This window comes from Pongo pygmaeus, chromosome 4 (assembly GCF_028885625.2).
Source record: "Pongo pygmaeus isolate AG05252 chromosome 4, NHGRI_mPonPyg2-v2.0_pri, whole genome shotgun sequence".
Lineage (NCBI taxonomy): Eukaryota > Metazoa > Chordata > Mammalia > Primates > Hominidae > Pongo > Pongo pygmaeus.
In genome coordinates, this window is record NC_072377.2 from 184,341,522 (window position 1) to 184,367,863 (window position 26,342).

General features: G+C 47.3%; 1 protein-coding gene across 11 annotated transcripts; it reads right to left on the minus strand.

Annotated features, from left to right (window-relative positions):
* Positions 1–3,911: 3,911 nt before the first annotated feature.
* On the minus strand, positions 3,912–14,259 carry HNRNPH1 (heterogeneous nuclear ribonucleoprotein H1). Of its 11 annotated transcripts, none has more exons than XM_054487099.2 (14): positions 13,249–14,259; positions 12,647–12,774; positions 10,890–11,045; positions 10,540–10,683; positions 8,915–9,053; positions 7,791–7,969; positions 7,639–7,710; positions 7,449–7,582; positions 7,160–7,295; positions 6,700–6,759; positions 6,549–6,608; positions 5,775–5,867; positions 5,275–5,324; positions 4,592–4,690 (listed from the first exon to the last, which is right to left on the minus strand). In XM_054487099.2, the coding sequence occupies exons 2-13, from the start codon at positions 12,741–12,743 to the stop codon at positions 5,275–5,277; spliced, it is 1,320 nt and encodes a 439-aa protein (XP_054343074.1). In that variant the 5' UTR covers positions 12,744–12,774; positions 13,249–14,259; the 3' UTR covers positions 4,592–4,690. The 11 variants fall into 11 exon arrangements, with proteins under 11 accessions (XP_054343070.1, XP_054343068.1, XP_063521476.1 ...); XM_054487098.2 differs by having other exon boundaries at positions 6,519–6,608; XM_054487095.2 differs by lacking the exon at positions 5,275–5,324 and having other exon boundaries at positions 3,912–4,690.
* Between the last annotated feature and the right edge of the window lie 12,083 nt (positions 14,260–26,342).

The following is a 26,342-nucleotide window of genomic DNA, read 5'->3' on the forward strand; positions in this document are numbered from 1 at the left end:
ACCAGAGGAGGCCTCAGAGCGCCCCTCGTGCCCGAGCCCAGTGTGAGTGAGAGGCTGTTGGTGCTGCCCCAGAGCCTGCAGGGCTGTGCCTGGTGAGCCAAGGGCAGTTTGCGGGGTCAGCCTGCTGTCAACAGGCAGAGGAGGTGACCCCCAAGCCTGTCACCAAAGTACAAGAGTAGTTCACGTACATAGTTGGGGAGTTTGATAGATTACAGATGGAGACACCTGTGGAAAGGCACTTGCCAGGCAGCCATTTTTCACATTTCAAATGCAGTGCTACGACTGGCTTCCAGTCCCTCCCTCGGAGGCCCCCACCCCCAAAGATCCAATGGCCTGGGGCTCTCTTCCGGTAGAGACAACAGCATTGTGAAGTCCAGACAGCCAACAGTCAAGTCTTCCAGGCCTCATCCTTCTCCACCTTCTATACATATACGTCCACGACCCTACCCTCCCTTCCCACAGGCTCCCTACCCTCACCAAATCCAGGCCTCAGGATCCCACTCCTCCTTTGGGCTCTTCCTACGAAGCAGGCTCCCCTACAACCTGATCAGTCCTGGTAGATGCTTGCATGGCACCCTCAACTGAGATTCCTCCTCTGCCGCTCCCTCCCCTCAAACCACTCTAAAGATGGAAAAGGTGGGAGCTTGGGCAAGACTCAAGGAATCCCCCTCCATCCTATACAGCTTAGGACTGTGCGGCCAGACTTCAAGACAAGGTCTGCCCTGCTCCAAAGCCATGTCCTAGCAGGTTTCCAACCCTGTTAGGCAAGCACATTGGCAGCCCTCCCCTTCGCTCACCCCTCACCGTAGCAGCTGCTGTCTCATACAGGGCCAAGCTTTGAAAAAAAACTGCCTATCACTCACTACCCCTAACTGGCATATATGACATCTGTGCCTTTTCAGTACACCCAATTTGGACCCCTAACTTGCTGGGCAGCCTTAGGCAAGTCAGTTCACTTGAGTCTTAGCTCTCATCTGCACACACACAAGCAGAATAATCCATCCCTCCCCTACTTCAAGTCTGTTCTGACAGCTCAGTGTAAAAACATGCAGGAGGTTCCCACCTCTGCCTGACACTTGGGTATAAATTTCACTTAAACACAAATTTTTTAAGTGAAATTTTCAAAGTTGGCAATATTTGGTCAAGATAACTTCCCTACTCGGAAATTGAAACATATTCCAAGCCCTAACTTTGGAATCTCCAGTCCCTGGTCTGGTACCATGCCACCTTTACCCAGCCTGAGAAATGAAGGATAGATGTTTTAAGGCAGCACTTCCCAAGTCAACTGAGGTAGGAGTGAGTGGTCAGGATTTTGTTTAAAATGCAGATTCCAACTGACAAGGTCAGGAGGTTAAGTCACTGCCAACAAGCTATGGAGCATAAGATTCCAAAGAACCGTAACGCTTCTAGGCTTCTTTTGAGACAGGAATTTCACTCTTGTTGCCCAGACTAGAGTCCAATGGCGCGATCTTGGCTCACTGCAACCTCTGCCTCCCGGGTTCAAGCAATTCTCCCCTGCCTCAGTAGCTGGTATTATAGGTGTGCACCTACGCCCAGCTAATTTTTGTATTTTTTAGTAGAGACGGTTTCACCATGTTGGCCAGGTTGGTCTCAAACTCCTGACCTCAGGTGATCCACCCGCCTCAGCCTCCCAAAGTGTTGAAATCACAGGTGTTAGCCACTGCCCCTGCCCTAGACTAGCCATATGGCTCCGGATTTAGTTTAACCTTACTCCAAGTTTCCAGTTCTAGTCCCTTCTCTAACAGGGCAAGCTTTATCCCTAAATGTACCACAGTTAACTAAAGGACCCAGAGAAGGGACCCTCAATCCTTCTCAATACTGGGCCTCAGTACCAAACTATTAACGCAAGATCTCAAGGGCAGTAACCAGGCTTAGAACACAGCTCAACAACTCTCAACACTGCCTCCCCCGACAACTGCTGTTCTCTAGACCTGCCGAAGACAAAACCAACAATACACATTCCAGACCCTTCCCTCTGCTAGTGACCAGTCCTGGTAGGGCAAGCAAGGTAGGATCTGCAAAGCCCTCCCCTCCATGTCTCCTGCATGCACTGCTCCTGTGGACAGATGGTTAGAAATGACGGATACTAAGCCACTCTGTCCACCCTACCTAGCCCTACCCCAACAACAAACTCAAGAAAAGCTTGTGTAATCACAGAAAACAGAAAGCGTATCCACACCGTGCTTTAAAGGGCACAAGCCCATGTGACACAGCCTAGCTCAGACACTACATTCTAATTTCATTATCAGGGACTTGAATCTAATGGGATGAAAGAGTAGCGGCAGGTCCCACACTGCAGTGTCCCTGAGCATCTACTGCAGGAACCCAGGGAAGCATGCTTTTCAGGACTGCTTTTGTAATACCCAACCTTGTATTAACATGAATAGACTCTCCCTTAGATGCCTAACCTTGTTTTTAATATGAATACTCTCCCTTAGCTGAGAAAACCAAACCAACTCCATTTGGCTCCTTCATTTACAAGACATCAAGGGCTCCTTACCCACCCCCCTTTCCTCAAGGACTTTAACTTGTGCAAGCTGACTCTCAACATATCAAAGAGTGCAATTAACTGATAAGGTGCTGAGGCAAGTGGATGGCCACAGTTCCCAGCAATTTACTCGGAGATGGTACCATAAAGCGGAGATGGTACCATAAAGCCCCACGTTTGTCCGTTTATCCGGTAGATAACGCCCAGAGCCCCCTCACCTGTCACTTTGTGATGAATTTAAAGCTCCTGCACCTGGAACTGTTTTCCTGTAACCATTTGTCTTTAACTTTTTTGTCTGTTTTTCTTCCGTAAGATGGCTGCAGCTAGAATCCCCCTCCCCTCTCTAAACCAAAATATAAAAGAACATCTAGCCCCTTCTTGGAGGCTGAGGTACTTTCGTGCGGCAGCCATCTCTCGGTCGCCGGCTAATAAAGGACTCCTGAACTCGTCTCCAAGTGTGTCGTTTCTAACTTGCTCAGGTACAACACTTTGAAGCAGCTTGAATACTTGCTAGCATCATGGTGGAGCTCCGAACTACCAAAACAGGATCTATTTAAGAGTTCATTTAAACTTGCCATGCTAGCTCTCCATCACTACTTGTCATTCTACCTCAGGAGATTTACATGCAATTTTGCTTCCAAGTGGAATAGATTTTTAGAAATGAGCCAAAAATATCAAAGTTCAAAACTTCAATTTGAAAACCATCTGTGAAGGCTGGGCAGTGGCTCAAGCCTGTAATCCCAGCACTTTCGGAGGCCGAAGTGGGCAGATCACATGAGGTCAGGAGTTGGAGACCAGCCTGGCCAACATTGTGAAACCCCGTGTCTACTAAAAATACAAAAAAATTAGCCTGGAGTGGTAGTGGGCGCCTGTAACCCCAACTACTTGGGAGGCTGAGGCAGGAGAAGCCCGCGAGGTGGAGGCTCAGCCCGCAAGGTGGAGGTTGCAGGTGAGCCGAGATCACGCCACTGCAATCCAGCCTGAGACAACGGAGTAAGACTCTGCCTCAAAAAAAAAAAAAAAACCCAAAAACCACCTATGAGCTAGAAGAAACCCACATATTCATCATACCTCCCTTGCCTCCAGCACCTTCCCAGCCAAGCATGAAGGCCTCAAAGACATGCAGGCCATGCAGTGAGGGCACTGGCGCCTCCCCCTTTGCTTTGTGCAAGTGCTTAATGAGTTATAGGCAGTTCAGATCAGGTCCTGTGCAGCCAAATGACATACAGCCCTTCCACCAGGGCCCCAAAGACAAGTTTACCTTCAGTTGCACTGGAGGGAAGACTGAAGACATCTACATAACAGCCTCAACTGCCAAGCCAGAGATGTGGCCCTAGGCCCCAGGTGGGCACAGAGCACCAAGACTCAGTCCACATGACACTGAAGCACAGACAAGACAGAGTGCAGTTTTTAAAAGGAGGATTTATTTGACAAGTTTCACTTAGCAGTATACCTAAAAGGAAATCACAATAAAATGAAAGATTTAAATCAAGGCCTCAGAATTTCATACAAACACCAAGACCAAAATCCTAAGTATTGGTATTGCGTCTCAAATTTTTCCCATTAACTTTAAAAAAAAAAAAAAGCTTAAACTTACGTGCCTTACAAGTTATTAAATGAAACTAGAATTAACAAACATGCCAAAATGTTTCACTTTTAATAGTAGACACAGCTCCTATATTGTTTTACAAAAAAATAAAAGCATGTCTTTCAACATGCATCCAAACAGTGTTCAATGTAACGTGGCAAAGGGCAACATTTAACATAATTCAACTGCTTTTACCTAAATACGCTTACTGCTTAAGTACATCCTATAACTAACTTGAGAAAAGCTGGAACTTAAGTTTAACAGTTACAGTTTACTCAGCTTCACTGTTAAATCCTAGATGAGTATTGTATTCAAAAATACTGGGCCTTAAGTCTTCATAACAATCCTGATTTCCACTTAGAGTAAGCATAAATGACAAGCTTGTATTGCAGAAACTGTTAAACTGAAGTTTTTTTCTTTAAAAAAAAAAAAAAAAAAAAGGTTGACCAAGAATCAGTGATCAGGATCGATCAATTACATTCCCCATCCACCACTCATACTGGACATGCTAGACATCCCTCCCATTCCGTTCACGCCCACAGATGCACGGCTTCCACTACTGTAGTAGCTGCTGTTCATTGCTCCTTGGTTACCTGCAAAGAGATCAATTTGACAAGTTAGGAGGCGTTTCAGACTACCAGTCAAATAAAATATAGTATTCCAAGAAAAAGTGGAAAAAGTATACGAGTACAAATGGCTGCTGTCCAAGTGGCGAGCCGCATGTTTGGGAAAGGGGAATCCCGACTCCAAACAAGCCTCAATTAACCCCTTTTCTCTGCAGTACCAACTTGCCAGACTCTTGTGCTACCATTTTAACGGATTCTTCAGGATCAACATGAAAAATTAAGTTTAAAGGAAAACTAGTGTTTTTCAAAAATTGCAAAATTACTTCGTATTTTTAAAGCTAAACAAGGCATTTTTAAAAGAAATTTACCATCAACATTCACAATGTGTCCCTCGAATGGCATTTGAGAAAAGGGAGCACAGGGGAGTCTCTTGCTTTTCCTACTCACGGTGGGCAGGAAGTGAGACAACCAAGCTGGACTAAAGGCAACTCACTGTGCCCAATGGCAGCCTCCATGGAGTTAAGTCAGAGCCATTGACTGCTATAGAAAGTATTATTACAACATATCAGTATTTGCTATTGGGAATTTATATTTTTTGAGAAAATATTTACCTATGCAATGTTTGATTGAAAATCACTGGAGTTTTCCTGTAAAACTTGGTCTGCAAAAGGATTTTGTAGGGTAAGACTATAATACCAAAATCACCATTCTTTAGACCAATTGAAAAAAATAAATAAAACCAATCCTAGGTTAACTAATAAATACGGTCCTGAACCCAACCACCATTCTATTTCAAATTCTCCCTCCACCTAAAATTGACTTAATGCTAACCAAAAGACAAAAAAGTGAACAACTTTATTTAATGTTTTAATAAATGGAGGCAGATATTTTCTGGCTCGACAGTATTCCAAAGCTGCAATGACTAGTTCTTAATTCAAAGAACACTTCCCCCTCCCAATGATTGTTTCTGAAAATTAGCTAGTAAAAAGTTACATTTGGATTGAAAGCATACATTTAATAACCCAATTTCACCAAAAAGGAGCCTGCATCTTCCCAACTAAAGAAACCTGCCTAAAACTTATTCTAAGTATATTTAAAAAAACAGGCTTACCGTATCCACTCATGCTGCTCTGGCCACCATAGCCGCCTCCATAACCACCACTCAGCTGCTGGCTGGCTGGGCCCCCGTAACTGGACTGGTTTGCTGTTAAGTTAAGAAAACATTAGAACTTTTTTTCTTATGTAATGTGGTACCTGGTGGTACCGGGCTTGTAATTCTATATCTATGATTTTCCAGTCTTGATCTTACATTACTATAACCCTCTGCCTCCTCCTGCCTACTGTCTATAACCAGGCTACCCTTCTATCCATCATTTGAGCTAGTCAAATATTGATAAACCAAAGTGCTAACGGTATACACATCAGCAGGACTAAAATCAACGATTCCATAAGTAGAGGCATTTTGTGAAGATCTCATGAAACTGCTTGACTGGATTTAGTGGGGTTCCCCCTTAGTTTGATACATCAAAGGATGTCAATACACCTAATTATGCCCACATTTATCTTAATCCTGTTTTGCTATTTTAGATTTAAACTTTATACTTAGAAAATTTAAGTAGTTTCACTCCGTAGTCCCCTCCCCCAAGAGTACTTAAATCTAATTTGAATTATCTATCCTAAGGAACTTCATAACTCCCAAGGATTTAAGTAAGCCAGATACAAAATTCAAATATCAAGAAACTGCTTTCTTTGCCTAAGTTTGTTATGCTAAACTTATTAAATAGATTAACTTAACTTATAATTGACTTATACAGATATAAACGTTTTGGTTTTTAAAAAAACTAACGATATTTACACAAGCCCATGCCTCCCATCATTTGGCTACCATAAGCACCACCGCTTGCTCCTGCTGTAGAATTCAAGAAGAGTTCTACATATCTGTGTTCTGAAATGAGAGAAAAGGCATACAAGGTTAGCTTAAAAAAAGACACTAAAGTGATATTTACACAAACCCATGCCTCCTAGCATTTGGCTACCGTAAGCACCACCGCTTGCTCCTGCTGTAGAATTCAAGAAGAGTTCTACATATCTGTGTTCTGAAATGAGAAAAAAAAAGTTTGAAAATGTTTGTTGGTGAAACAAAACAGAGTAAGCACTTTTATAAAGTTTTTAAACAAGCAGATCTGTGAACTTCAAATACTTTGGCAAAGAAAATTCTAGCTACTTCTCTTAGGTGATCTACTTTAACTCCAAAATCTAGCCTTTACATATTCATCTATATTGTCAATTAAGGATATACACTTCAAGATGTGCATATCACAAATCCGTTATACTAATTTTTAAAACCCAAACCTTCAACACACTGCCCATCCCCCAAGAATTAATCTATTACTGGAGAGGAAACTTCTCATATATCCTTATTTTTCCATTTTTCTATTGTAAATGTTAGTCACACAATCACCTGTTAAGAGCCCACAAATGCTCAATCACACTTACGCATATTTGCTTTGTCTTTTGACATAGCTGCCACAGCATCTTCATGAGTTGCGAACTCGACATCTGCTTCACCAGTTACTCTGCCATCAGGACCAATTTCAATGTGTACTCTCACAGGATTGAGCGGTGAAAAAAACTACAACACAAGGCATTTCAAATAATTAAATCAACTTTCTAATGTTACAAAATAAAACTAAAATTTCAAACACAGTGCTCACATTTATAGAATAAGGCTCAGACTTTTACTGCCATACTGAAATACTGACTTGTGAGTTCATCTTACACTTACATTATAAATGTCATTCTCAGTAGCTCTGTAAGGTAATCCACGCATGTGTACACAGTGTCCTGTTGTGCTCTGGAAAGTAGAGCCACCATCCCCGTATCTGTGATCAGACATTCCTGAAAAACAGTAATTGAGGTCTAGATGGACAAGAGTGTAAGCATCCTTCAACTGAGAAATTCAATTCTTACCTTACCTCTTCCAAATCTATCTGACCCAAATCCATAGCCATCATTATAGCCATTGTAATCGTCATAGCCTCCATAGCCTGAAAGACAAAGTACAATCAATCAAAACACCTAGACAAAGGAACAGACTACTTGCCAAACCTTGCGAATCCTCACGTACCTCCACCATAAGCACCACGCCTCATCCTCTCAAAGCCAGCTCCTCTGCCAATGCTGTTATACCCTCTGCCAGCCCCAGGTCTGTCATAGGGACCTGGCCGCTGCATGGCCATAAGCTTTCGTGGTGGATCATAGTGAGTTCTAACTTCAGCTCTACTGCTCTTAAAGATTTCAATATACCTAAAGCATTGTTCATAAGGAAGGGGTAGGGAGGGGAGAGAAAACATTAGTTCATTTTATACAGGTATTTAGTTATACAAGAAAACAATCTAGTCATAGCCATGAAACTGACTAATATTTAAAGCCAGATTTCTTATATTTGCATAGGCAATGACCAGAAATTCACTCAATAAATAGTAAGACAATGTAAACTTTATAGAAAAAAAAGACTCACTCCTCTGAGGCAGAGCCAAACCTTAGGGGTAGAGAGGAGTACTGTAAATAAATGTTTTAGGAGGGAAATAATTCCACTCAACTTTCAACATTTCAAGTCTTAAATCCATTGGCAGCATGTATAGCAAGTGGGCTAAAGAGCCAGCCTCCACCAACAGTCTAGCCCACACTACACATTTCCTTTCGCCAATAAATACCCCAGCCTATGCTTTTAGTAAGAATCAGCATAGGTAAGCGCATGCTTCAATGAAAAATAGTCACAAGCAAAGAGAATAAAACCTTTTGTGACAATTTCTTGAAAGCTATGCTTATTAATACTATGCAGAATATTTATATACAGCAAGAAAAAGTTTGTTGCATTTCAACTTTAAAAACAAGATCAGAAAGTATCACATTTTCTTATGGTAACATTAATTTACTCTAGGTGGGTGTTATTACAGCTAAAGCCAGGTTTGCATTAATTTTTTAAAGCCATAGTCTCTCAACTCTATTGACTGGGGTTAGTAAGACTCACAAAATTGTCAAGTAGACCAATTAACTAGGGACAATTTTAAACCTAAAATTTAGTTTGCGTGTAACATGGGACTGACACAGGAAAAGTTTGGAAATCATGGCAAAACATCGATTACCTAGGACTACAAAACATTAATTTCTTCTTTTAAGCAGAGAGAATATGGATTTAATTGTTTACCATAAGAAAAGTGACATATCCAACCAACCATCCATCCCCACCTGTGCCCTATTCTTTCCTTGTGTTTCTTTAGAGCCTTTTCAGCTATTTCCTGTGAAGCAAACTGCACGAAGGCCTCCCCCGTACTCCTCCCCTGGAAGTCCACCGGCAATGTTATCCCATTTGGCACGATTTCCAACCCTTCAACCCAAGGACAAATAACCCCAGTAGGGGGGCAATATTAACATCACAAGCCCAGAAATGATTCTTCTTATAGCTTTAAATAAACCAGAATTTTTAACTTTAGGTGAATGGTATGCTTTCAACAAGTACTCTTTAAATATGCATTGCAATAATATGAAGTTCCATTATTATAAAGTATAACTATTCTTAACACACCCGTGGTACAGCATATATTAAAAAAAAAACTTGCTGAACACAGGATGCATTAAGAATTCAACAACTTAAGAACACATCTATGCAACTTAATGTTGAGAATTATACAATTCAATTAAGTTTTAAGCATTAAATAACAGTTTTACTAAATTCAAAACACCTTTTACCTCATTTTATATTTCAATGCTTTAAGTTATTGGAACTTCAAGTATTTAAAAAGGTATACATTTAAAACATTTCATATAAAAACTGAAACATTAAATTATAATTGACAAACACAACAATCTAAACTTTCAACAAAACTGATCTACACAGCACAATCATGCATGCTTGTTCTAACAGTAGTTATGATTCACTTCTGGAAATTCCGTCTATGAAAAATCCTTTCCGTGGATACATTCCCAAGCTTACAAAAAGGACTTAAAGCACTTTCCTAGAAGATATGAAATTATGTTCATATTTAACGTTGACAGATAGCATTCAATTCTCACCAATTTAGAGAAAAAACAAAACAGACTTGATTTTAAAAATTCTGACATTAGGACTTGATACATACATAAATTTTTAACATACTACACTAAACCATGAAAGGATTTCTTGATTCCAGCGTATCACATCATAAATATTAATATTTAAAATATATGATATCTTATCTAACATTGTTAAACATGCAATCTTATCAGCTCTTCAGCATAAAAACATTCAAATACTTTAGGCCCAGGAACAATTTCAAAACACTTGTTATTTCAGATACTGAGACTACAAGCATTCAAACTACTCTCACTACATCTGATTTTCAGTAAGTTTATACCACACAGGTTAAACCAAGTCTTTCATAAACCGACTTTTGCATTAAAGAGAATTAGACCATTAGATGTTTCTGATCACATGATCCAAATATGTGTCTCTTGCAACATAGACAATTGCCATAATTTACAACAACCTAATTCATCGCACTAATCTGCTGGTAAAGGGATCTTACCTTTAACTTGAGGTACTTAGCTGGACACCAATGTGAGGAAAGCAGTTAAGCTGTTGAGGGCAATCCTCAATGAAAGATCTACTCTGAACTATAATACTAAATATAGGCAAAGTTAACATTTTGGAAGTACTTCATTTCCACCTTTAAGATGGGCTTAAATTATTTGAAGGTCTCTAGAAAGAAAACATTAATTCATTGGCAATTTACAACCTATTAAAATACCTAAGCTACTCAACTTTAAGGTCTATTAAATCACCTTGCCATAAGCTAACCAAAACTCACTGCTCAGCAACAAACATGACTACATACCTGAGAAGAACTGAACAATTTCTTCCTTGCTACATCCAAAGGGAAGTCCTCTAAGCCGTACAAAGCCATCATTGGCCGTGTCAGGACTATTTGGACCAGTATGCTTCAACACCCAATCCATTTCAACGTTGTTTGACTTGAATACTGAAAGAGGTGCTTAGAATTAGTCACTTTTGGAAAATTAGATAACAAAGTTCAGACTTCCTGGGTCTTTAGATAAGCTAGGAAGAGCTGCCACAAACTCCCTTAGATGACCATTTCCATGCAGTCAAACACCTAAAATTCAGAAGGGGTAAGACCTCTATTGTTTAATGCTTTATTTACTGTAACTAGGGCAATGTAAATCAAACCTTCAACATATCTGTGTCCCATAGTTTCTCTGTCTTTTTTCAGGGCCAATTTGACTTCATCTTCTGATTCAAGTTCAACAAAAGCCTCGCCACTTGGTCTGCCTTCTCTGGTGTAGATGAAACGAATACCTTGAGCCCCATTTTGAATTTTGCAGTCTGGAAAGAAAACAACCGTTAATACAGAATTTAAAACCTAAAACCACCTCTGGGTGACACAGATGAAATGTCTATTCCATGTCCCCACTATAAGTTACATAACTTGTGAAGCCTATATATAATGACCATATTACCAACTCCTAAAACTCCAATAAAAAAAAAAAACCTCATTCCCAAGGTGATGTATTTCCAACCCATCAACAACATAAAATATTCAAAGCAGTTTCAGAATGAATTTCTCTCTTAAGTCCTTGCTACTCATGTCTACATCACACATCTTTTTATCAATTTCTCAGAACATTATCAAGCCTGGACTTTGTGACTTTACGGCAAACATACTTCGTTGCGAGCTGTTTTGGTCTGGCGCATTTGTCAGTTTTACCTTTCCAGCAGCCACATTACGGTTTCTCACTCAAATCCAAATTACAGGCCCAATACTCACCTGAAAGGGGATCAGTGTTACCAAGCTAAAATGCTCCAAGTTGCACAGCTGAAGCCAAACCCAGTGTTGCCCCCTGCAAGGCGGCTTCCAGCGTACTTGATTCTTGTTTTACAGGTCGCTTTCCGTTACCAACGCTAAATTCAGATAGTAAGTCAATACTACAAACGTCTTGCCAAAAGCTGTTAATTTCATCCAAATAGAATTTCTTTTTCCCAGTCTAATAATGGGAAGAAGGACATTCTGATAGAAAATATTCAGGAAACCTATGTACTGCAAAAAAACTTCCCTGGGCTTCACTGTCTTCAACTGTATAGTGAGCCTGATTAAGAACTAGATGAGTAAACACTCTTCAATTATCAAATCTTGATTAGGAAAACTGAAATTAAAACGTGACATTTCAATTTTCCGAAGAATGCTCCTTTTCAACGAAACACCAAAACTGGAAACAAGAGCTTACACTTCAAGATATTGCAAAACATTACTATTATTTGTCTAATTACTCGGCGATTCTCTCAAGATTGAGGAGGAAATCCCATCTATGCCAATTTATCCTTTCCAAAAAAGACACCCGGGCCAGGCGCGGTGGCTCAGGCCTGTAATCCCAACATTTTGGGAAACTGAGGTGGGCAGATCACTTGAGGTCAGATGTTCGAGACCAGCCTGGCCAACATGGTGAAACCCCGTCTCTACTAAAAATACAAAAATTAGCCGGGCGTGGCGGTGCGCGCCTCTAGTCCCAGACACTCGGGAGGCTGAGGCAGGAGAATCGCTTGAACCCAGGAGGCGGAGGTTGCAGTGAGCCGAGATCGCGCCACTGCACTCCAGCTTGCGTGACAGAGACTCCAACTCAAAAGAAAAAGAAAAAAAGACACCCATAAAAGAAAAGCCGGTGTTCAAAGATAGGTAAAGAAAACAAAGTCTGCCAGATCTGCCGCACTCCCCCAAGGGCCAGGAGGACGGGCGGGGCTTTCGAAATTTCCATTGCGTAACAGCGGCCGACCGGGCGCGAGCAGCACAGCGGTGAGTGTAGTCGCCCGCGCCTCGCCAGGGGGCGCCCCGGGTCCCGCCCGGCCCGGCCCGCCCCGCCCCAGCCCGGCTGCCCGCCAGCCCGCCAGCCCCGGCCTCGAACTCGAACTCCCGCGTCCTAGTTCTAACTCACCAGAAAAAAACCTCTGCACTTCATCGGCCGAGCAAGACCAGGGCAAGCCCCGGACCTTCACCACGAATCCCTCTCCACCTTCGGTGCCCAACATCATCGTCTCTTACGCGGTCCGGCGTCGAAACAAACTGCAAAGCGGGGAGGAGGACCAGACCTGAGAGCGCCAAGTAAGCTGTCTTTCGCCTCCGAGGCGCCCCCGGGCCCGCACCGCCCCCCCACGGAGCAAAAACCGGGCAGATGCACCCACCCCGGCGACTCCAACACCTCCTCGTCCGGCTACCGGACCCCCAAAGCTGTCCTGAGCAACAGCTGCCAGTGCCCCGAACCGTGGGGGCCCGGGCCGAGAGCCAGCGTAGAGGAAAGGAAATGGCGGCGGCCGCTTCCGCTCCGCCTCCTCCGACTTCTCACACAATAGAGTCGGCGCGGCCTGCAGGCTTCAGCGGCGGTGCCGAGATTCAGCGAACCACTCGCGGCTCTCGATGGCAGCCCGCAGCTCGCCAAGGTCCCCGTGGCCCTCCCAGAGGTATGGGGACAAACAATCCTCGCAAAAACGGTACCCACCGTGGTAGCTGAACTGCAAGCGGGGACCCACCGCGACTCACCTAGACAAGCGACTTCTGCGTGGCTAAGATGAAATGGCCAGCGGGCGCCTGCGCAACCTAAATAAGGCCCTTTGTGCGAGCTCTGCGCACGCGCAGCCAGCTGCTCGCACCGCCCCGTTGCGTCACAAAGAGTTCTGGCGCATGCGTAATTTCAAGAGCCAGCCCACCTCCCGCCGGCGGATTATTACACACTTGGGTTTTGGGCTCGGCACCCGCACCCATAAACCCGCCGGGCTTTTTGTTGCGCCTGCGCCTTCCCGCGAATATTGAACTTGGGAGTCTTAGCGGTTTATAATTGTTTCATGCGCATGCGTGTTCCTTGAAACCGTTCTCTAGCCTTACCCGCCAGCGTGGGGGTGGGGAATGGCGGCCGCCTGTTCCCTATGGGACTGTATAGGAGTCCCGAGCTCTGGGTTGTGATGAGGTGGGCGTCTTTCTACCCCTTGCCCCCAGGCTCTTACTGGCGCGCTCCTCGCCGACCTGAAAGGAGGGGCGCGGCCTTCAGGCGTCCCCCCTCCCCGCGCCGCCTTTCTTCCCTTTATCCCCAAACCGGCCGAAGCTGGTCAGCCGCCGATTGTCGAGCGTCCTGGGAGCTGCGGGGCTGCGGACGTCCCGCGGCCGAAGCCACCCGGATGGTGCCTGGGGCACGTCCCAGCCATGTGTGCCTCCACTTCCCCTTACCTGCCGTCGTCGGGCCTAGGGCCCCGGTCGGCGCGAGGTTCCCGCGCCTGTGGCTCGCGCCTGTACCCAGCTTTTGCCTAATGAATTCGCACCCTGTGTACCCCTTGGCCCGCCTAACGGTCGGCAGGCCTTGAATGCCCTGGGGCCCTGGCACGAGGAGGGATCGCGAGCGCGGGCTCCGCGGGTGCGCGGCGGCCTCTGTGCTCGGTAGGTTACCGCTGCATCTCCCAGAGCAGAAGTGGTAAGAGTGCGTCCATTCACCAGGCGTAGACGCTGCATTCGAGGAGGCCCCCGGGTCACCCCATGTGCACACATGCTGCGACATGACTAATGTTCGTGGTTTCTAGCAGCATTGCCCAAAACCTAAGATACCGTAGCCTCCCAGGCCTCCCCATGTCTGATTTGGCTGCCTTCCTCACCCCAGCTCTAGCGGACACAGACAATACACAAATTAACAATAAGGTAGTACTGGACCCTGCCGCAGGGCTACCTTAGCTAGTGCAGGCCTGAGTGCCACCCTGGAAAGATGCGGACAAAGCATGTTTCCAACCCCAGTGCCACAGAGTCCGAATCCAGTTTTGACAGGTTTGAGAAAAGTAGAGAGGACATCAAAAGAAAGACAGGAGCCCAGAGCTAAGCAGGGCCTGATCTTCAAAGGCCACTCAGGCCTTGGCAAGGGTGTTAACTCCGAGAGAAGGCTTTGGCAGGTGATCAGCAGGGGAGCCATAAACCCTGTGTAAAGGAAAACTCTTGCTGGATGTGAGTGGGATGCAGATGGAGCAGGCAGGGTGAATGACGGTACATGCTATGCCCTCTACTACAAACGGAACTAGAAGCACACACCTGTGGTACCATTTCAGAAGGCACTTTGGCTGAGGTAATCAAGAAGAGAGTCCGGCCAGGTGCGGTGGCTCACCCGTGTAATACCAGCACTATGGGAGGCCGAGGCAGGCAGATCACTTGAGATCAGGAGTTTGAGACCAGCTTGGCCAACATGGTGAAACCCCATCTCTACTAAAGATATAAAAATTAGCTGGGCACAGTGGCACACGCCTGTAATCCCAACTACTCTGGAGGCTGAGGCAGGAGAATCGCCTAAACCCAGGAGGCAGAGGAAGCAGTGAGCTGAGATCACACCACTGCCCTCCAGCCTGGGCAACAGAGAAAGACTCCCTCTCAAAAAAAAAAAAATTATAATTAGCCAGGCATGGTGATGTATGCCTGTAATCCCAACCACTTGGCAAGGCTGAGGCAGGAGAATCACTTAAACCCAGGAGGCAGCAGTTGCAGTCAGCTGAGATCACGCCATTGCACTCCAGCCTGGGCAACAAGAGCAAAACTCCATCTCAAAAAAAAAAAAAAAAAAAAAGAATAGTAAGGTAGAATACATTTCATACATTTATAGCCAATTCTCATATATAAATTGTCCAACTTATATTAAAACAAGGTTTTTAAATTTTTATTTTTTATTTATTTGTTTGTTTGAGACACGGCCTGTCACCCAGGCTGGAGTGCAGTGGTGCAAACATGGCTCACCGCAGCCTGTACCTCCTGGGCTCAAACAATCCTCCTGCCTCAACCTCCTGAGTAGGTAGGACCATAGGCATGTGCCACCTTGCTCAGATTATTTATTTATTTATTTATTGTAGCAATGGGGTCTCATTTTGTTGCCCAGGCTGGTCTTGAATTCCTGGGCTCAAGGAATCATTCCACCTCAGCCTCGCAGAGAAAGTGCTGGGATTACAGGTGTGAGCCACCATGTCTGGCAATGAAAGGTTTTTTTGTTTGGTTTTGTTTTTGAGACAGTCTCACTCTGTCACCCAGGCTGGAGTACGGTGGTGCAATCTTGGCTCACTGCAACCTCTGCCTCCCAGGTTCAAGCAATTCTCATGCCTTAGCCTCCCAAGTAGAGGGATTACAGGTGTGTGCCACCATACCTGGCTACTTTTTTTTAAGTTTTAGTTGAGATCGGGTTTTTCCATGTTGGCCAGGCTGGTCTGGAACTCCTGACCTCAAGTGACCTGCCTGCCTCGGCCTCCCAAAGTACTGAGATTACAAGCATGAGCCACCATGCTCGGCCAAAGGTTTTTTTAAATAAAAAGTTAATCATCAGCCCAGGCGTAGGGCTCACGCCTGTAATCCCAGCACTTTCGGAGGCCGAGGCAGGTGGATCAAGAGGTCAGGAGTTAGAGACCAGCCTGACCAACATGGTGAAACCCCGTCTCTACTAAAAATACAAAAAGTAGCCGGGTGTGGTGTCGCGCGCCTGTAATCCCAGCTACTCAGGAGGCTGAGGCAGGAGAATCGCTTGAACCTGGGAGGTGGAGGTTGCAGTGAGCAGAGATTGCACCACTGCACTCCTGTCTGGGCAACAGAGCAAGACTCTTGTCTTTAAAAACAAACAAACAAAAAATTCATCATCTTGCCTCAGTGGTCTTTATGTCTTGGTATACTGTTTTTTTTTTTTTTTTGAGACAGAGTCTCGCTCTGTCACCCAGGCTGGAGTGCAATGGCGCAATCTTGGCTCACTGCAAGCTCCGCCTCCCAGGTTCACACCATTCTCCTGCCTCAGCCTCCCGAGTAGAGTAGCTGGGACTACAGGCGCCCACCACCACGCCCGGGTAATTTTTTTGTATTTTTAATAGAGACGGGGTTTCACCGTGTTAGCCAGGATGGTCTCGATCTCCTGACCTCATGATCCGCCTGCCTCGGGCTCCCAAAGTACTGGGATTATAGGTGTGAGCCACTGCGCCTGGCCAATATCTTGGTATACTTCTTATAGTTTACAGAGCTCTTTATTAAGGCTGTTAGCCCTTATGATAGTTGCCCCAAACATTCTTCTCAGTTTGCTTACCTTTTAATTATTTTTGTGGTTTTGTGGTGGTATTTTTTGTTTTACAAACAATGTCTTGTTCCGTGCAGTGACACAATCATAGCTCACTGCAGCCTTGAACTCCTGGGCTCAAGCCATCCTCCAAGCTCAGCCTGCTGAGTAGCTGGGACTAAAGGCACTTTCAAGCAGGCCTGACTAATTTTTTTTTTGGTAGTGATGGGGGTCTCACTGTGTTGCCCAGGCTAGTCTTGAACTCTTGGCGTCAAGCAATTCTCCCACCTTGGCGTTTCAAAGCACTGGGATGATTCTACGTGTGAGCCGTGATGCTCAGCCCTGATTCATGATTGCCTTTTTTTTTTTTTAAGACAGGGTCTCACTTCGTCACTCAGGTTGCAGTGCAGGTATGTGATCTCGGCTCAATGCAACCTCCACCTCCCGGGTTCAAGCAATTCTTGTGCCTCAATCTCCCAAATTGCTGGGATATGCCAGGTGCAATGGCTCACACTTGTAATCCCAGCACTTTGGAAGGCTGAGGTGGGTGGATCACTTGATGTCAGGAGTTTGAGACAGCTTGGCCAACATGGTGAAACGCTGTCTCTACTAAAAATACAAAAATTAGCCGGGCGTGGTGGTGGGTGCCTGTAATCCCAGCTACTTGGGAGGCTGAGGCAGGAGAATCACTTGAACCCAGGATGTGGAGGTTGCAGTGAGCAGAGATCCCGCCACTGTACTCCAGCCTGGGCAACAGAGGGAGATTCCATCGCAAACAAAAAAAAAAAAAAAGGAAAAAAAATACCAAATAGCTGTGATTACAGGCATGCACCATCACACCCGGCTAATTTTTGTATTTTTAGTACATATGGGGTTTCACCATGTTGGCCAGGTTGGTCTGGAACTCCGAACCTCAAGTGATCCATCCACCTTAGCCTCCCAAAGTGCTGGGATTACAGGTGTGAGCCACTGCACCCGGCCCATGATTGCTTTTTAATATTTGGACATATAGAAGTTTTAAATTTCTTGATGTCAAAGCCATGGATATGTTCCTTTGAGGTTTGTCTTTAGAAAGCCCTTTCCCATCCAGAGATTAAGCACATATTTGTTATCTTTGGTATCATTTGTAAGACACATTTTGTACACCTTAGCCTCAATAAGATAGGAGTGTGTTTTATTTATTTTCTTCTGCTTTTTTAAAAATTTGTATTTATTTATTTATTTTAGATGGAGTCTTGCTCTGTCACCCAGGCTGGAATGCAATGGCATGATCTCAGCTCACTGCAACCTCCACCTCCCGGATTCAAGCGATTCTTCTACCTCAGCCTCCAGAGTAGCTGGGATTACAGGCGCTTGCCACCACACCCAGCTAATTTTTGTGTTTTTAGTAGAGACAGGGTTTCGCCATGTTGACCTCAGGTGATCCACCCACCTCAGCCTCCCAAATTGCTGGGATTACAGGCATGAGCCACCGCACCTGGCCAGGAATGTGTTTTAAAACCGATGATATCAGCTGGGCATGGTGGCGCACCCTGTAATCCTAGCTCTCTGGGAGGCTATGGTGGGCTGATCACTTGAAGTCAAGAGTTCCAAACTAACCTGGCCAACACAGTGAAACCCCGTCTCTACTAAATTATCACATCTCATCCTTTTGGCAAGGATCAAGTGTAGGAAAAAAGATAAATTAACCGGGTGTGGTGGCATACGTCTGTAATCCCAGCTACACAGGAGTCTGAGGTGGGAGGATGGCTCGAACCCCGGAGACAGAGGTTGCAGCGAGCCAAGATCACACCACTGCACTCCAGCCTAGGTGACAGAGCAAGACTCTGCCTCAAAGAAAAGAAAATAAATGCAATCATAAATAACCCGGCTGGGCGTGGTGGCTCACACCTGTAATCCCAGCACTTTGGGAGGCCGAGGCGGGCAGATCACAAGGTCAGCAAATCAAGACCATCCTGGGTAACACAGTGAAACTCCGTCTCTACTAAAAATACAAAAAATTAGCCAGGCGTGGTGGCGGGCGCCTGTAGTCCCAGCTACTTGGGAGGCTGAGGCAGGAGAATGGCGTGAACCCAGGAGGCGGAGCTTGCAGTGAGCTGAGATCGCGCCATTGCACTCCAACCTGGGTGACAGAGCGAGACTCCGTCTCAAAAAAAAAAAGTAATAATAATAATGACATGTCGCCCAGGCTGGAGTGCAGTGGCATGATCTCGGCTCACTGCAACCTCCCCCACCCAGGCTCAGGTGATCCTCCTGCCTCAGCCTCCCAACAAGTAGCTGGGACTATAGGCACATGCCACTACGCCAGGCTAATTTTTGTATTTTTAGTAGAGATAGGTTGGCCAGGCTCGTCTGGAACTCCTGAACTCAGGTGATCTGACTGCCTCGGCCTCCCAAAGTGCTGGGATTACAGGCATGACCCACCATGCCAGGCCAGAATTTGTTCCTAGTAGTACAGAAAATAATGGTGGGACTTAAAATTGATGATATTTTAGATTTGATGGAAACTGTTATACTCCAATTATTTTGTGTGAAGACATGTTACAGCCATTACAATTATATTTTCTTGTATTTCTTAATAATGTGAAGTAGGCTGGGCGCAGTGGCTTACGCCTATAATCCCAGCACTTTGGGAAGCCAAGGCAGGTGGATCGCCTGACATCAAGAGTTGGAGACCAGCCTGGCCAACATGGTGAAACCCCGTCTCTACTAAAAAAATACAAAAATTAGCCAGCCACGGTGGCACTTGCCTGTAATCCCAGCTACTTGGAGGCCAAGGCAGGAGAATCACTTGAACCTGGGAGGCGGAGGTTGCAGTGAGACTAGATCACGCCACTGCACTCGAGCCTCGGTGACAGAATGACTCTGTCTCAAAACAAAACAAAAAAAACAGAACCCTGAGATTTGCAAAAGAAAATATGCAGATGACCGTGCTCATGCCTGTAATCCCAGCATTTTGGGAGGCCAAGGCGGGTGGATTACCTGAGGTCGGGAGTTCAAGACCAGCCTGACCAACATAGAGAAACCCTGTCTCTACTAAAAATACAAAAATTAGTCAGGCGTGCTGGCAGGTGCCTGTAATCCCAGCTACTTGGGAGGCTGAGGCAGGAGAATCGCTTGAACCTGGGAGGCGGCGGTCGTGGTGAGCTGAAATCTTGCCATTGCACTCCAGCCTGGGCAACAAGAGAAAAACTCCTTCTCAAAAAAAAAAGCTGGGCGCAGTGGCTCACACCTATAATCCCAGCATTTTAGGAGGCCGAGGTAGGTGGATCACCTGAGGTGGGGAATTCAAGACCAGCCTGACCAACATGAAGAAACTCCATATCTACTAAAAATACAAAATTAGCCAGGCATGGTGGCGCATGCCTGTAATCCCAGCAACTTGGGAGGCTGAGGCAAGATAATCGCTCGAACCCGGGAAGCAGTAGTTCTGTTGAGCCGAGATCGCGCCATTGCACTCCAGCCTGGGCAACAAGAGTGAAATTCTGTCTTAAAAAAATAAATAAATAAAAGAAAAAGAAAAAGAATAGAAAATATGCAGATGATCCATAGGCTTGAGAAGTATCCCTTTGAGTGGTAACCAAAGAAATGCAAATTAAATAAAATAACACAAAGCCTTTGCAACTAATTTTCAAATTAATGATCATTTAAAAGAGTAATTAAGAGAGCTGGAAAGGATGCAGGGAGATGCCATCAAGGTACACTGTGGTTGGAGTGTAAATTGGTACACCCTCTCGCTCAGGGCTATTTGCAGTATAAATGCATACATTTCAGCCGGACGCGGGGGCTCACGCCTGTAATCCCAGCACTTTGGAGGGCCAAGGTGGGCGGATCAAGAGGTCAAGAGATTGAGATCATCCTGGTCAACACGGTGAAACCTTGTCTCTACTAAAAGTACAAAAAATTAGCTGGGCGTGGTGATGGACGCCTGTATTCCCAGCTACTCGGGAGGCTGAGGCAGGAGAATGGCGTGAACCCGGGAGGCGGAGGTTGCAGTGAGCTGAGATCGCACCACTGCACTCCAGCCTGGGCGACACAGCAAGACTCCATCTCAAAAAAAAAAAAAACAAAAAACAAAAAACATACATTTCATTAAAACATGCACTCCATTCCTACTTTTGCACTGATTTAATTACAAGATTGTTCATGGCAGCATGAAACACGGAAGCTTTAGAAAACAACTTAATGTCTAAGGAAGTATGGAATAAATTGTGGTATGAGTGCATGGGGGTACTGGGATGGGGAGGCTGTGAGGGGGAAGGAAATAAATCTTATGTAACGTAATGGTTTGTTGCCTTCCAAAGGGCCACAGGACATAAAAAGATATACATTACAGTATATCTATGTTATTACAATGTCACGTGGTGGGAAACTAGGAAAAAAGATCTAGAAAGGATCTTTAAGATGGCGACCATGAAAAAAAAAGTTGAGAAAAAATGATCTAGGTTCCGTGTGGTGGCTCACACCTATAATCCCAGTACTTTGGGAGGCCAAGGCAGGCACATCACCTGAGGTCAGGAGTTCAAGACCAGCCTGGGCAACATATTGAGGCCCCATCTCTACAAAAAGTTAAAAACATGCTGGGCGCGGTGGCTCACACCTGTAATCCTAGCACTTTGGGAGGCCAAGGCAGGCAAATTACCTGAGGTCGGGAGTTCAAGACCAGCCTGGCCAACATAGTGAAACCCCGCCTCTATTAAAAATACAAAAAATTAACCAGGTGCAGCGGCGTAGGCCTGTAATCCCAGCTACTCAGGAGGCTGAGGCAGGAGAATTCTTTGAACCCAAGAAGCGGACGTTGCGATGAGCCGAGATGGCGCCACTGTACTCCGGCCTGGGCAACAAGAACGAGACCTCAAAAATTTTTTTTTTAAATATTACCCAGGCCTGGTGGCACATGCCTGTAGTTCCAGCTACTCAGGAGGCTGAGGTGGGAGGATCGCTTGAGCCCAGGAGGTGGAGGATGCAGTGAGCTGAGATCGCGCCCCTTAATTCCAACCTAGGCAAAGTGGGGAGACCCTCTCTCAAAACAAAGTTTAAATTTCTGAGTGATAAACTGCATCGGCCGCCTCCGGGACCTGCTCGGGTGGTACACTGCAAGCTGCGGAGACTTAAGAAAAGGGCGTCTCTGTTAGAGCCCGGGTATGGGGTACCACCCCCTCCCCGCCACGGCCAGGCAGCGCGGTCCGCCCTTCCATCTGGGATGCCCGCGTCTCTCGGCCTTCGCTGGAGCCCCACTGTTGTGTTGAAGGAGACCGTCCTTCCGACGCCGAGTCCGACTCCACAACCACGTAAACAAATTGTGGATTCAGACACCCTGAGCGGCGGAAACACAGGCGTCCCCACAGTGTCCGGCCGTCGGCTGAGAAGGGTCTGCCCGACGGCCACCTGGGGAGGGACCCGAGCACGCCCTCTCCGGTTCACGCCGCGCGCCTCCTTCTGGCCGACAACACAGGCGGCTGGTTTTGAACTTTCCGGGTGCGAACCTCCCAAGGCTTCAGCCCGGTCACTCACTGTCTAAAGCCAAATCAAATATCTTTTTTTTTTCTTTTTGAGACGGAGTCTCGCTCTTGTTGCCCAGGCTCAGCTTCCCGAGTAGGTGGGATTACCGCCCCACCACGCCCGGCTAATTTTTTTTTTTTTTTTGAGACAGAGTCCTGCTCTGTCGCCCAGGCTGGAGTGCAATGGCGCGATCTCGGCTCACTGCAACCTCCAGCTCCTGTATTCAAGCGATTATCCAGCCTCAGCCTCCCGAGTAGCTGGGACTACAGGTGCCTGCCACTACGCCCAGCTAATTTTTTGTATTTTTAGTAGAGACGGGGTTTCACTGTGTTGATCAGGATGATCTCAATTTCTTGACCTCGTGATCCACCTGCCTCAGCCTCCCATAGTGCTGGGATTACAGGCGTGAGCCACCGTGCCCAGTTAATTTTTGTATTTTTAGTAGAGATGGGGTTTCACCATGTTGGTCAGGCTGGTGTTGAACTCCTGACATCAGGTAATCCGCCCGCCTCAGCCTCCCGAAGTGTTGGGATTACAGGCGTGAGCCACCACGCCCGGCCTTTTTGTTTGTTTGTTTGAGACAGTCTCACTTTATCGCCCAAGCTAGAGTGCACTGGCGCGATCTCTGCTCACTGCAAGCTCCGCCTCCCAGGTTCACACCATTCTCCCGCCTCAGCCTCCCGAATAGCTGGGACTACAGGCACCCGCCACCATGCCCGGCTAATTTTTTTTTTTTTTTTTTTTTTTTTTTTGTATTTTTAGTAGAGACGGGGTTTCACCGTGTCAGCCAGGACGGTATCCATCTCCTGACCTCGTGATCCACCTGCCTTGGCCTCCCTAAGTGCTGGGATTACGGGCGTGAACCACCTTGCCCTGCCTGTCCAAAACATAAAAAGCCAGGTGCAGTGGTTCATGCCTGCAATGTTAGCACTTTGGGAGGCCGAGGTGCGCAGATAGCCTAAGCTCAGTAGTTTGAGACCAGCCTGGGCAAAACGGTGAAACCCTGTCCCTACTAAAACACAAAAATTAGCCAGGCGTGGCAGAGTGCACCTGTATTCCCAGCTACTCGGGAGACTGAGGCAGAATTGTTTCAACCGGGGAGGCAGAGGTTGCAGTGAGCCGAGATTGCGCCACTGCACTCCTGCCTGGGCGACAGAGCAACACCCTGTCTCAAAAACAAAGAGGCCGGGGGCGATGGCTCATGTCTGTAATCCGAGCACTTGGGGAGGCCGAGGCGGCTGGATCACAAGGTCAGGAGTTCAAGACCAGCCTGGCGAACGTGGTGAAATCCTGTCTCTACTAAAAATACAAAAATTGGCCAGTTGTGGTGGCGCATGCCTGTAATATCCAGCTTCTTGGGAGGCTGAGACAGGAGAATCGCTTGAACCTGAGAGGCAGAGGTTGCAGTGAGCGCTGCACTTCAGCCTGGGAGATGAGACTCCGCCTCAAAAAAAAAAAAAAAAAAAAAAAAAAAAAAAAAAAAAAAAAAAAGATCTCTGCTCACTTGACGGATTAGCAAAAACCCAAGAGTTTGCAACATCCACTGCCAGCAAGGCTGGGGGAGGGCACTCACATAAATTGCTTAAGAAAATGCACGATGGAGCAATTCCTACGGGGAGCAAAACTGCGTGTGCCTTCACTCTCTGACCAGGCAATTCCACTTCACAGAATGTATCTCAAACACGCACCGCTTTCCCTCTGTCACAAATAGCCCTGAGATAAGGCGCTTGGTAGTCGCTGTGGTGCTCTCCTCAGGGTCCCTTCCCACAGGCGGCTACTGAGGTCATTTTTTCAGGCCCCCTGGGCTCACCTTTCGTTCCATCCCGCACAGGTGAGCAGTCTGGGCAGGCTTTGGCCGGCTTCGCGCAGGTGCCACCGCACAGACTCTCCCTCCAGAGCAGCGCTGGAGGACGGGGTCAGGAGTCAGTGCCCAAACCCTCCTGTCCTTGGGGCCGGGCAGCCACCGCGGCGGGGAGACCCCTCGCTAAGGAGGAGTGTTGGTGTTGGCTCTACTCGCCGGGTCGCCCAGGGCCCTTCACTTCCCAATCAACTCCCCGCAGCCGCTGCTTTCAGGGGAAGCCAAGCCAAGTCACATACGGCACGTGCACTGGATCAAAATAATACACGTTTCTACGTGCGCCAGACGGTATGTTTAGTATTGAAAGAGCAGGGCTGAAGATGAAAGTCCTTACCCGGCTTCCTTGCGGTTTTCCCGCTGCTTCCCGGCGCCAGGGCCGCCTTCTCCGCGGTGCGCGGGAGCTCGGGGAGCGCGCGCCCCCTGCAGGCCGGCCGGAGCGCGGGGCGGGTTTCGCGCCCTCCGTGCCCGGGTAGAGCTTGGAATTGCTTTGCTTGTTCCCGCCCGAGGCTACTCTGAGGTTCTAAGTGACTCCCCGTTCCCCGGGTGCCTCGCCATCGAGAAGCCCAGAGCTTCTGCATTTCCAGCGCTGGATGAGGCTCCGCTAGTTTTCCTTCTGCCCAGATACCCTGTGCTCTCACACAGGTTGTGCTGATGGCGGGGAACCGGGACTGCAGTTGTACGTGGCCTGGAGCTCACTTCCGCTCTCGCCCTCGCTGGGCCTCTGACCGCAGGTCTCTGAGCCTGTTTCTTGGAGATTTGGGATAGCTGGGAGGCCCCATGAGAGCGAGACGGTGAAGCTACCAGCAAGGGGTCTGGTTCTGATGTAGCCATTGACCCCAACTCCCACAGCTGAGCTTGCACATTCCTCCTCTCCTCCCCAGCCCCTGCCCCCGCTCCCAGCTGTGGCTGCCCCATGTCCTCTCCAGACCACCCCGCACAGCTGTGGCTGCCCCAGGTCCCCTCCAGACCACCCCGCAGAGCTGTGGCTGCCCCAGGTCCCCTCCAGACCACCCCGCACAGCTGTGGCTGCCCCAGGTCCCCTCCAGACCACCCCGCACAGCTGTGGCTGCCCCAGGTCCCCTCCAGACCACCCCGCACAGACCACCCCGCACAGCTGTGGCTGCCCCAGGTCCCCTCCAGACCACCGCGCACAGCTGTGGCTGCCCCAGGTCCCCTCCAGACCACCGCGCACAGCTGTGGCTGCCCCAGGTCCCCTCCAGACGACCCCGCACAGCTGTGGCTGCCCCAGGTCCCCTCCAGACCACCGCGCACAGCTGTGGCTGCCCCAGGTCCCCTCCAGACCACCCCGCACAGCTGTGGCTGCCCCATGTCCCCTCCAGACCACCCCGCACAGCTGTGGCTGCCCTCCCATCCTCCCTCTCTCACCGCTCTGTGTGACTTTGTCCTGTGCTTGCTCCTGACACATGGACTTCGCTTTATCTTTCATTTTTATTTTTTTAATTTTAATTAAAAAAAATTTTTTTTTGAGACGGAGTTTCTCTTTTGTTGCCCAGGCTGGAGTGCAATGGCGCACTTTTGGCTCACAGCAACCTCTTCCTCCTGTGTTCAAGCGATTCTCCTGCCTCAGCCTCCCGAGTAGCTGGGATTACAGGCATGTACCACATGCCGGGCTAACTTTGTATTTTTAGTAGAGACAGGGTTTCTCCATGTTGATCAGGCTGGTCTCGAACTCCCGACCTCAGGTGAACCGCCCACCTCAGCCTCCCAAACTGCTGGGATTGCAGGCGTGAGCCGCCGCGCCCGGCCTCGCTTTATCTTTTATACTTGCCCAGGGCCAAAGGGAAGTCTTACATTAGTCAAACTCACCAGATTCAGTAAAACTCAACTCTAAAATAATTATTTGAGACCGTGCAGTGGCTCACGCCTATAATCCCAACAATTTGGAAGGCTCAGAGGTAGGATTACTTGAGCCCAGGACCTCAAGACCGGCCCAGGGGGCCGGGCGCGGTGGCTCACGCCTGTAATCCCAGCACTTTGGGAGGCCCAGGCAGGTAGATCATGTAGTCAAGAGATCAAGACCATCCTGGCTAACACGGTGAAACCCTGTCTCTACTCAAAATACAAAAATTAGTGTGATGGCGCCCGCCTATAGTCCCAGCTATTCGGGAGGCTGAGGCAGGAGAATTGCCTGAACCTGGGAGGCGGAGATTGCAGTGAGCTGAAATCGTGCCACTGACTCCAGCCTGGCGACAGAGTAAGACTCTGTCA

Coding starts and splice junctions, on each gene's coding strand:
- HNRNPH1 (XM_054487093.2), bottom strand. CDS start 12,743: ATGATGTTGGGCACCGAAGGTGGAGAGGGATTCGTGGTGAAGGTCCGG. Junction 7,296..7,448: donor CTGAGAATGACATTTATAAT/GTAAGTGTAAGA, acceptor CTTGTGTTGTAG/TTTTTTTCACCGCTCAATCC. Junction 4,691..5,774: donor GAGCAGCATGAGTGGATACG/GTAAGCCTGTTT, acceptor ATCTCTTTGCAG/GTAACCAAGGAGCAATGAAC.